The sequence below is a fragment of the Salmo salar genome, chromosome ssa12, assembly GCF_905237065.1.
Source record: "Salmo salar chromosome ssa12, Ssal_v3.1, whole genome shotgun sequence".
Taxonomy (NCBI): Eukaryota; Metazoa; Chordata; class Actinopteri; order Salmoniformes; family Salmonidae; genus Salmo; species Salmo salar.
This window is the reverse complement of record NC_059453.1, coordinates 80,751,635-80,764,055: the sequence shown is the minus strand read 5'-3', so window position 1 is coordinate 80,764,055 and position 12,421 is coordinate 80,751,635. Positions and strand designations below refer to the sequence as shown.

General features: G+C 42.3%; 1 protein-coding gene across 9 annotated transcripts in view; it reads left to right on the top strand.

Annotated features, from left to right (window-relative positions):
* Positions 1-12,421, top strand: part of LOC106565737 (forkhead box protein P1-B-like) — a 240,427-nt gene that overhangs the window by 126,999 nt on the left and 101,007 nt on the right. For all 9 annotated transcript variants that reach the window (XM_014133178.2, XM_014133179.2, XM_014133177.2 and 6 more), the window contains one exon: positions 7,594-7,760. In XM_014133178.2, coding sequence (XP_013988653.1) covers positions 7,605-7,760 — 156 coding nt within the window. In that variant the 5' untranslated portion in view covers positions 7,594-7,604. The remainder of the gene's footprint in view (positions 1-7,593; positions 7,761-12,421) is intronic.

Sequence of the window (12,421 nt, the reverse complement as noted above, 5' to 3'; positions counted from 1 at the left end):
AAAAAAAAAGAGATTTTCTCTCATGTTTGTCGAGCCAAAAAAAAAGCTGAACTCAAAACTCTCCAAACCTTGTAAACCCCTTCCAGGGGAAGCATTATGGTGTTGCACCACCTTGGTACAACCTCTTTATGTTGTCTAGTCTAGCAACCAAGCCAACCTAAACAGGCAGCATCAGAGTGAAACTCTCCCGTTGTCATCTCCTTTGTCTGTGTCTTTATCTCCTCCCCAACAATGTTGTGCTTGTGTTCTGTGCTTATGTTCTGTGCTTGTGTAAACAGGACCTATGTGATAACTTTGCTGACCGGAACAGGCGGCCGGCCGTAAAGGGTTTACTGTCATGAGCATTAGTGAAAAGTAAAACATGGGGAAAGGCCACGCCACAGCTGTGCAGGCCGACCCTACCTTTGATTGTTGACTGAATTGTTGAGCTCTTCAATTCCAGGCTGCCATGACAGGCTTTTAGAGTTGTATTGAGTGGAACGATAGGCTTGATTAGTCCTTAGTGCCCTGCCATGCTCTGAACCCATCTGGTCAGATAGGAGTTGCATGTGACTGTGTTTGGACTGTACTCCCCTTATTAGACGAACAAAACCATCACCAAACAGAAACTCTGACCTTTTTATGATCCACTGTTTGTTCCAAACACTTGTTGTGTTTTGCAACCAGACCCCCCCTCCCCTTTTAGAAGAACAGACGTCTGAGGATCAACAGAGAAGCATAGCATCTGTTTTGTGGACCTCTGTTACCTCATGGAATGTTCATTATTTAGGGTTCTTTGTTTTTGTTGTTTTTCTTTTTATATTTAGGGCTGACATGCCTCATAAACAAGCAGGCCTGTTTCTCATGAACTGCCCCCTCATTTCTGTTTGAATATGCGTGCGTGTTTTTTTGTGTGTGTATGGCTGTTTGTGTCTGTGTTTGTGCATTCGTGGGTGCTTGCATGAATGCGTATTTTCCAGCCCTGCTAAGTATAGTACCTATAGCGAGACGCTTGACTGATAATTCCCCCTGAATATGTATTGTTGTATAAATGGATGAAGTAAAAAAAAAAATTAACTGCAAGCTATTTGAGTCATCATCACAGATAAAAGTATCCTCTGAGCAAACTGAACATAAATGAGTAGATAAATTAACGAGGGGCCCTGTCACGTGGTAGACTAGTTGCCTGTGCCTGATAGCCTACATGAAGTTGCTGTGTCTCTGCCTCAGTGCAGCTCAGATTAACATTGTTGTCACTAGATAACTTTCCAATAAGGCTCGTTCCTATCTGGGTGATATTTATGATGGATAATGCACATTTTCCATTTTCTTTATTTCTCTTTTTTTTGCAGCTTTGAATTATTCTGCAGTAAAATTAATGAGAAAGTAGATTTATGGGTTTCATTTGTTTGTCAATTCGAAAATTAATTGGGTGTTAATTTTAGCCGTCCCTCATCGGTGCCAGTTCCAAGCATGTGCGCATTACTTTGCATTCATTTTAGCCTTACTCTCCTTCATTGTGGGTCACAAGTTTTGCATACATTAAAATAGCCCCGCAGCTCATTCTCTTGATTACTTTTGGAGATGCCTTGCATTCGTAAATATACGCCTTTCCGTTATAATTACGAACATTTTGCGTGGAATGACAGTGCATGCATTATAGGCATTACTTTCCCCTTTCATGTAGCTTTAGAGAGAAAAAAACAGACTCAGTCCATTTTTTTATGTGTGGAAACATTTATTTTATTTGAAAAAGAAGTGGGGGTGAATAGCGTCAGCATGTGGTTTATTTCAAATCACATTTCATTTGGCCTGAGAATGTGTTTCTAATTGGTGTCTCAGAAGGAAGGGGAGTTTGTATGGGCTGAGCTGACCTGAGCTGAGCAGCCGGCTGACTCTTGTAGTTGTGGCTGACTCTCTCTCTTCCATCCCACAGTATTCCTCTTGCTCACTCCTTGTTTACAAAATCCCGTTATGGAGGGAGGCTGTGCCAGACTGAAGGGGTCAGCCAGGTCAACATCTGTCTGGAGAGAGGGAGAGAGAGTGGGCTGAGCTGGAGGCTTGAGGCCAGAGCCCAGAACCCAGAGAACACAGCCCATAGCCTGGGCCCATCAGCCCATAGCCTGGGCCCAACAGTCTGTAGCCTGGGCCCATCAGCCCATAGCCTGGGCCCAACAGTCTGTAGCCTGGGCCCGACAGCCCATAGCCTGCAGGCAGAGAGGCAGGGGCTCAGAATGAGATGTATTTATTATTTATTTAACCAGGTGAGTGGACTGAGAATACATTCTCATTTGTAGCATGGCCCTGGGGACAGTAAAAAAAACATAGGCCTAGTTACTTACAAGATATATGGAAGCACAAAACAACATCACAATAAAGTAAAATCTAAAATAAATTACAAGATCAATCATAGAATCATAAAAAACAAACACATTCTTCCTTAAAATGGTCCTCACATAGCCGTCTGAACTGCTTTAGATGCACCATTGAATTTCAGTGAATTCTGTAGACAATTCCATAAGCAAGGTAGCAAAATAGCTAAAGGTAGATTTACTTAACTGTTGAGATCGAAGGGACCTCTAGAGTTAACCATTCCTGAGATTGTGTCTGATAGCTTGTATTTCTGTAGGTTACCAGAGAAGTGAGGTATGGTGGTAGTTTACATAAGAGGGCTATATAGACAAAAAGAGCGTAATGCATAGATCTGCGATACTTCAAAGAGGGCCAGCCTACTTTCTCATATAGAGTACATTGATGTGTGCTGAACCTATCGCCCGTAAAGAAGCGTAATGCTATACAGCGTCCAGTGGTTTCAATACAGTGGCAGCTGCATTCATATAAATGATATCGCCATATTGTAAGATCGGAATCAATGTAGACCAAATTATTTGTTTTCTGCTATTTAACGTAAGGCATATTCCTGTAAAAGAAGTCCATTTAAATGAATAACTTCATAACTAACTCATCAACATGTATTTTGAATGAAAGCCTATCGTCAATCCAGATTCCCAGATATTTATACGCGGGAACACATCCAAAGTATTCTGACCAAAAATATAAACGCAACATGTAAAGTGTTGGTCCCATGTTTCATGAGCTGAAATAAACGATCCCAGAAATTTTCCATACAGACAAAAAGCTATTTCTCTCAAATGTTGTGCACAAATTTGTTTAAATCATTGTTAGTTAGCATTTCTCATTTGCCAAGATAATCCGTCCATCTGACAGGTGTAGCATATAGAGAAGCTGAATAAACAGCATGATCATTACACAGGTTCGCCTTGTGCTAGGGACAATAAAAGGCCACTCTAAAATGTGCAGTTTTGTAACAAAACACAATGCCACAGATATCTCAAGTTTTCAGAGAGCGTGCAATCGGCATGCGGACTGCAGGAATGTCCACCATAGCTGTTGCCAGAGAATTGAATGGTAATTTCTCTGCCATAAGCCGCCTCCAATGTAATTTTAGATAATTTGACAGTACGTCCAACCGCAGACCACGCTTAACCACGCCAGTCCAGGACCTCCACATTCGGCTTCTTCACCTACAGAATCGTCTGAGACCAGCCACCCATGCAGCTAATGAAACTGAGTTTGCACAACTAAAGAATTTTGGCACAAACTGTCAGAAACCGCCTCAGGGAAGCTCATCTGTGTGCTCGTCGTCCTCGTCCTCACCAGGGTTTGGACCTGACTGCAGTTCGGCATCATAACCAACTTCAGTGGGAAATGCTCACCATCAATGGCCACTGGCACACTGGAGAGGTGTGCTGTTCACGGATTAATCCAGGTTTCAACTGTACCGGGCAGATGGCAGACAGCGTGTATTGTGTCATGTGGGCGAGCGGTTTGCTGATGTCAATGTTGTGAACAGAGTGACCCATGGTGGCGGTGGAATTATGCTATGGGCAGGCATAAGCTATTGACAATGAACACAATTGCGTTTTATCGATGGCAATTTAAATGCACAGAGATACCGTGACGAGATCCTGAGGCCCATTGTTGTGCCATTCATCTGCCGCCATCACCTCATGTTTCAGCATGATAATGCACGGCCCCATGTCGCAAGGATCTGTACACAATTCCTGGAAGCTGAAAATGTCCCAGTTCTTCTATGGCTTGCATACTCACCAGATATGTCACCCATTGAGCATGTTTGGGATGCTCTGGATCAACATGTACGACAGCGTGTTCCAATTCCCGCCAAAATCCAGCATCTGCACACAGCCATTGAAGAGTGGGACAACATTACACAGGCCACAATCAACAGCCTGATCAACTCTATGTGAAGGATATGTGTCACACTGCATGAGGCAAATGGTGGTCACACCAAATACTGACTGGTTTTCCGATCCACACCCCTACCTTTTTTTACGGTATCTGTGACCAGCAGATGCATATCTGTATTCCCAGTCATGTGAAATCCATAGATTAGGGCCTAATGAATTTATTTAAATTCACTGATTTCCTTATATGAACTGTAACTCTGTAAATCTTTCAAATTGTTGTATGTTGCATTTATATTTTTGTTCAGTGTACGTAGCATAAATCATTTGATACATTTCTATGTGAATGGGAAAACAACATGTTTGATTTTAAAAGGCATTAAGCACTAACTTCAGTTCAACAAAGGCCCTCTGTAGGGCAATATAGGCAGGCTGAAGCTCCAAAAGAGCCTGCTCAGCCATCGGGGAAATAGCATACACAACAGTTGAGGTGAGGGGGCGGTTGACATACAATTGAAGCAATACCGACCACATTATCTGATGAGGACTCACTAGGATGTTCTGCTTGCAAGAAGAGCAGAGACATTCTTCCTTGTAAAGATTAAAATTATAGTGCACTATGGTGATTATTATTATAGTGGTAGCTACTGATTTTACTACTTGTAGCCTACAAGTACTGATGATGATAGTACTGGAATACTTATTTATTTTACCACTAAAAATAGTTAGGCCTGTAACATTTAAATGTATTGTTCTAACGACCTATGCCAGGATTCTCCAGCATTGTTGGACATAAGACTAGAAACACCAGTAAATCAGCTCCAAGTGATTTTAATTTTGGAAATCTTTTAATCCCATGCATAATAAAGAGATATGTGATCGGATACAAATGTAAGCAAGGTTTGAAATTATTATATTTTAGTCAAATATTATATCTGCTTGGACTTCTTGCGGTCAATTTGCTGTCTACGTATTATTTGTAATTATGTTTCGGTCCCCCGACCATCCGCTCAAGAAAAAAATCGGCCCTCGGCTGAATCTAGTTGATGATCTCTGAGCTATACTATTCTATTGTTATCTTGCTTATTTTGTTTTCTGATATTAAATGTGAACATGACAATCTGTCAAGCTCCATTTGATGTCTGTCAGACAGAGTGAGTCCCCATTGTGGCTCCTCTGCTGTGGGGCGGCTGTGCCTTGTTTCAAATCAAATCATATCAAATAAAATCAAATTGTATTAGTCACATGCGCCGAATACAACAGGTGTAGACCTTACAGTGAAATGCTTACTTACGATACCCTAACCGACAATGCAGTTTAAAAAAATACGTATAAGAATAATAAATAAATGTAACAAGTAATTAAAGCGCAGCAGCAAAATAACAATAGCGAGACTATATACAGGGGGGTACTGGTACAGAGTCAATGTGCGGTGGGCACCGGTTAGTTGAGGTAATATGTACCATGTAGGTAGAGTTATTAATGTGACTATGCATAGATGATAACAACAGAGAGTAGAAGCGGTGTAAAAAGGGGGGTAGCCAATAGTCTGGGTAGCCATTTGATTAGGTGTTCAGGAGTCTCATGGCTTGGAGGTAGAAGATGTTTAGAAGCCTCTTGGACCTAGACTTGGCGCTCCGGTACCGCTTGCTGTGCGGTAGCAGAGAGAACAGTCTTTGACTATGGTGGTTGGAGTCTTTGACAATTTTTAGGGCCTTCCTCTGACACCGCCTGGTAAAGAGGTCCTGGATGGCAGGAAGCTTGGCCCCAGTGATGGTCTAGGTCGTTCGCACTACCCTCTGTAGTGCCTTGCGGTCGGAGGCCAAGCAGTTGCCATACCAGGCAGTGATGCAACCAGTCAGGATGCTCTCGATGGTGCAGCTGTAGAACCTTTTGAGGATCTGAGGAACCATGCCAAATATTTCAGTCTCCTGAGGGGGAATAGGTTTTGTCGTGCCCTCTTCATGACTGTCTTGGTGTGCTTGGACCATGTTAGTTTGTTGGTGATGTGGACACTAAGGAACTTGAAGCTCTCAACCTGCTTCATTGCAGCCCCGTCGATGAGAATGGGGGCGTGCTCGGTCCTCTTTTTCCTGTAGTCCACAATCATCTCCTTTGTCTTGACCACGTTGAGGGAGAGGTTGTTGTCCTGGCACCGCTTGACCAGGTCTCTGACCTCCTCAATATAGGCTGTCTCTTGTTTAGATTGGCATCTCAGGAGACTCAGCCCCTCTGTTGAGTACACATTAACACGTACTGGCCTCCCTATAACACGGCTTAAACACAACATTTTAAATCTGCATTTAGTCTCATTTCCACCATCTTTCATGACGAGGCCGAATGTTTTAAGGGCATTTATTCTACTTTGTATAAATCATTAATCAGCCAAGTTAATTTACTTCTGCCTGACTTGGTCAGCTTCATTAACTGCTCTGGAGTTGGGCAACTAGACACGCCTCCCGCCGCACCAGGCTTGTGACCAACACAAAAGATGTAAATCTCACCACTGATTTCAGGAATGCAGACCCAGATAAGCATCAGTGTCGTTCAGTTCATCCTCATCCCAGGAGCGAGGGGAGGGAGTCGGGCTGGGGGCTGAGGGGATGTCTGTCTGGCTTGTGTGTCATCAAAATTAGAAACAATAAGGACTTGAACATTTAAAAGATCTACGGCTGAATATTTTTTTCTTTTAGTTGGATTATAGAAGTACATGCAATTATAGAGCATATGTAACCATTTGTATACAGCACATTCTCCTTTAAAATGAAGCAATAACAGAAAATGTTTTTGGTATAGACTCAAATGTTGGTGTTAATTGAGCACCGCATAGGATTTGAGTGTTTTAAAATGGATGTTTCTCATGGAGATCCTTTGGCAGGCAGGCACGCCCACCCGTTGGACCTGTTTCCCATTAAAAAGCCATTCTGCGTGGTTCTTCTGGGAGTAAATATATCAATTTCCATAGAAAGTGTTTTGTTTGTGAGGGTGAGTGTTTTCTTGGACTCCACTGCTTTGCCTCACTGAGGTTAGGTTTCTCTCAGATGTGTGTTTTTATCCCCTGCCTTCCACACAGCCGTGAAGCAGAACACTAACAGAACCTGAGCCATGCTACTTCCTCCAGCCCAGTATGGACATGTCATCTGCAAGTATCTAGTCCGGAAAGACAACGCAAAAGACGAGTTCATCACCCAGTGGAAGGAGAGTCTATGAATACAGTGCAAACAAACAAGAAATAGTCAGGAATGAACCAATAGAAAAACCTGTTCATGTGAACTCGTGTGGGAAGGAAATTACACATGTTTACAGTTTGGCCCAGGTTAAAACGTACTGTATCCCCTATACTGTACCTTGTTTTAACAGCTGTTTCTCCTACTCCCTGCTGTCTCAGGTTTTTAAGTCATGATGCAAGAATCTGGGACCGAGGCGACAAGCAACGGTCCAGCCAGTCAGAACAGAGCAGCGAGCGTGGAGGACGGAGCCAGGAACGCGAGGCCCAACAGCGCCACGTCAGTGGACGTCACGGCAGCTGACCTGATCCATCTCCAGCCGCAGCAGGTAAACTAGGTTCCTCTCTTCACACCTGTCTTAATTAAAGGAATAATCCCCTCAAAAACGATCTTTTGGTATTTGTTTCATTATTCCACTGTTGTTACAGACCTAAAATGTTTTGCATGTCAGCAATCAAGTTACTATTTGCTTTTTGAAAGTCTTATATCTTGACAACTTGATTGCTGACATGCAAAACCTTTTGGGACTGTATCAACAGTGGCCTAATGAAAATAATGTCAAAATGAGTGGATTATTCCCATGTCAACAGCAGTCCCTATCCCCTCTAAAGTGCCTGTTAATATTTAATCCCGACCCAAAGTACATCAGGTACATAAACACATGATTATTATTTATGTATATTGGAGAGCGTTTTGAATGTTTAAAGAGAGGGTAGTGCTCTCAATGATTGCGTGTTTGGATGCGGACATGTTTATTGTATTATGCAGCATCTGCATTTTGGTGAAGTATTTATTGAGGTAAGTCAACATATTTTAAGTGTATAGGTGCCACATGATTCTCGGACAGTTGGAGTGCTGTGCTGTGCAATGGGCTGACAGTATTTTCCCTTAGCTCATTGTAAACACGCCTCACACTCACAACTAATGCCACACTTCTCGGTGTCCAACCAATGAGGCCCATAGAATGGCGGTAGATTTATTATTAGTGAAGCCCAAAACATTTTCACCATCTGAGACTTGAGGCAAACAGACAAGCTCTTTCTGTTGGTGTCAGTGTTATGTGTGCCACACGACAGCGTGTTTAAGGAAACAGCATTGAAAAGATCACTGTGTCTCATGCTGTCTTGGCATTGAAGAATGACTGGGGTTGTTGTCAGGAGCAGTTTAGTCACGATGCACAGCCTCTTTTGTTGCTGCCTGTTGTCACAGTATATCTATCAACATCTGTATGAGGTAAAGAACAATGCTGAAACATGCATTTTGTCACAACAAAAATAACAGTAATTCGTTTGAAGCACTTATCAGGAAAATCAGCTTGTGAACACGTACAGTAATAGCCCAAGAAATCACATATTTGTTGCAAGCCAGTAACATGAACACCAGCAAAGTTGCAAATGCACAATTTACAATAATTCCTTCAGCAATAATAGAAAAAGTAGGCAAATAAAGATGTGTCTGCAAACGTCCTTTACTTGTTAGACCTATAGGCGGTCTACTCCACATGGCTGTCCCTCCCTCCCTCCTCTCCATCACTGCTGTTCTAGTCGTCTCCCTTATTTTCTCCAGCTCTACATTAGCATGTCGTCAGTGAGAAAATCACAGCCATACTGAATTCATTACTGCAGTAGTCGCACAAAACCATGGATACAATTTCAATAACTGCGGGCCACAGTTGAGTAAACAGTTGCACTGAAACTTAATTCCTGTTGACTTTTCCTTCATTCTTTGCCAGGGGCGCATTCTGATTCGCTGTGCAAAGACAACAGGGGTTACAACTTTGATGAATGTGAGGCAGACGAGAGGGAGGGAGAGAGCAGGGAAATGTGGCATGGATGCACACTTGACACCAAGGAGAGAGAGAGAGAAAAGAAATCCTTCACCCGAGGAAAAGAGCCAACTGTCCGGCACTGGTCTCTGTTCTCTGGTCATATGGATGGGATAATGATTCTCTCAGATCAGTCATTTAGGAAAATAATTTAGAAATAAAAACATTACTCGTGAATTTAGTCCTGTAGAATATTTTCCTGTTAATTTGAATAAATCGTAGATGTTTTTCTTTCTGTTTGTCCCTTTGAACAGAGAAAGCCCATGGTTAATTTCTGTGGCGTACCATACGGTTTATGATGGAGAGAGAGAGAGGCGGATGGATTAATTGTTCTGTGTGATAAATGGTGCATGGTTCGGGATGAAGGACGAGATGTCTCATTCTCCGCTCCTGACGTTCTCCTTTGATAGGGTACTTAGCAGTGGAGGGTTCTGGGGGAATGCGCCTGTGTTTTTATTCTCCCATTAGGCTAACCCAGGATTTTCATTCATGCATCATGAACCATGTTAATTGTCCCATAGGCATTAAGATCTTCGCTCAATTACTTGATAACTTTTACTTTTGTGGCATTTTGCAGTCTGTCTTTTAAGTTTTATTTGCTGGTTGCGCTAATATAGGGGGTAACTTTACAGATATGTGGGCTTCTCTGAGAAACATCCAAGACACCATTTCCCTTTTGGTGATTCAGAAATCAATCTAGATTTTTTTGTTCACCCCTGAGTCAGGGTGAACAACAAACCTGGTGGTGGTATACCATTTATTCTTATTAGGGAACATAACTGTGAAAGACAGTGCTCATTAATAAAGATAGGGGATACAATAATTGTTATCTGTTTGATCATCTTGATTCTGACAGGGGAATTTATCTTGTAGACCAGTCAGATTTGGGGGAAGTGGACCATAAGCTTGGTTTAAACATCTCTATTAGTAAGTCAAATACTGGGCTGTAATACCTCTGCAGAAACAAGGTGCTCTCCTGGCTTATCTAAATCTCCAATCGAAGTGGTTTCCCATTATTGGCCATTCACTGTATAGACACATTTTATGTTTGAACAAAAATGTTCCCATTTGGTGGATAAATGTAGTGTATTGTTGTGTCAACCAAACAGAAGGTTTGCACCCTATATTTTCTCAATATGACTCCTTTCTTTTATGTTTTCTCTAAACTTTCTTGCTGATGGAGCAGAAGTTGAGGTTTTCAGAAATCCCTTTAATGAGGAAGTGAAGATTATAGACATGATAAAGACAAATATATTTTTAAAAAGGGGCTGTGTTTTTGCAATAGCTAAACATTTGTGGGTTTTCCGTTTGTTTTGTTGTTATTGATTTTGCAAGAGGAAGTTCCGATGTCCAAAGGAACAGTCCCAGATTAGACCAGATGCAGCCAACCACATCAACAAGCAGGCAGTCATAGTGATGATGTGATTGAACAGTTAGATACTGTAGGCTGATGTTGACTCCTGCACATTCAAGTTACTACATGTACTGTTGTTGATTGTGATTTATGGTTGATTTAGGCATTGCATTCCTAATCTTGCACATGTTTATGCAAGCAACCGATTCCTCTGCTAGAAATTGGATTCAGCTGATATAACTGTGGAGTATTAAATATTAATATCCTGTCCCTTAGAGGTGTCCTTTTAATGAAGTTTGAGAGATTCCTCAAATATCATTGTTCCTCAGTGATAGAAAATACACTGAGTGTACAAAACTTTCAGATTATTGAGTTGCCCCACCTTTTGCCCTCAGAACAGCCTCAATTTATCAGGGCATGGACTCTACAAGGTGTCGAAAGCATTCCACAGTGATGCTGGACCATGTTGACTCCAATGCTTCCCACAGTTGTGTCAAGTTGGCTGGATGTCCATTGGGTGTGGACCATTCTTGATACACACAGGAAACTGTTGAGCATGAAAAACCCAGCAGCGTTGCAGTTCTTGACACAAACCGGTGCGCCTGACACCTACTACCATACACTGTTCAAAGGCACTTCAATCTTTTGTCTTGCTCATCACCCTCTGAATGGCACACATACACAATCCATGTCTCAATTGTCTCAATGCTTAAGAATCCTTATTTAACCTGTTTCCTCCCCTTCATCTACACTGATTGAAGTGGATTGAACAAGTGACATCAATAAGGGATCATATCTTTCACCTGGATTGACCTGGTCAGTTTGTCATGGAAAGAGCATGTGTTCATAATGTTTTGTCCACTCAGTGTACACTCCAACAATATCATCAGAAAAAGAACAACAGCCAGATGAATCATTGCTTTTCCTTTACAGCAGAAATATCGATCCAGGCTTCTTTGTCAGACAAGTTCTCTAAAGCTTTGTCATAAATGGCAAGATAAGGCAAACCAACTTTTTTTTCTTTAATTTCTCTTCTCTGTTGGAGCAGGGCCATCAGTACTGTATGGAGAGCAACACTTTGGCTCTTCACATGGAGCTGCAGACACAGGTTAGCTGTTTGCATAATATAAACTATAACAAGGTCCCTCTCGACATGGTGGAAGAGAGAGAGATACACACACACACACACACACACACACACACACACACACACACACACACACACACACACACACACACACACACACACACACACACACACACACACACTGCTCAGCACAGCCTTGGTTGTCTGTGTATCTATCATCACTGAACTCTACTCACCGGAGGAGGAATTGCTAAGTGATAAGAAGACTCACATGACTTTCTCCCACGTTGCCAACCCTGTACTGTAGAGTAGACAACCAGGCCCAGTACAGCCCAGTACAGTACAGTGTAGCAAGGCCAGGGCTGCTGAGGCCTGTGTCCTGGTCAGTAGAGCAGACTAGTGGTCAGACTCACTGGCATTTAGATCAGAGAGGTTAAAATCATCAGGTCAGAGGTGAGCTCAGAGCAGCTCTCATGCTGCTGGACCGCTGGCTGCTGATTGTGTCCACTTGACTGTGGAGTTCAGTGGAACAGAACCACCCCTCTTTACTACAAGTATCGCCACACATTTTAATTAAATTAAATTCAGCAATTCAGCTTTTTGTTTTCTCACAGCAGTATATCTCCTCAGTTCTGCATAACCAATAGGTGTGATAAAGGGCTGGTTTCTCTGTGTGGTTGGTGTCCAAAGGCTATGACGCATTATTCTCTCATTGTGTGTTTC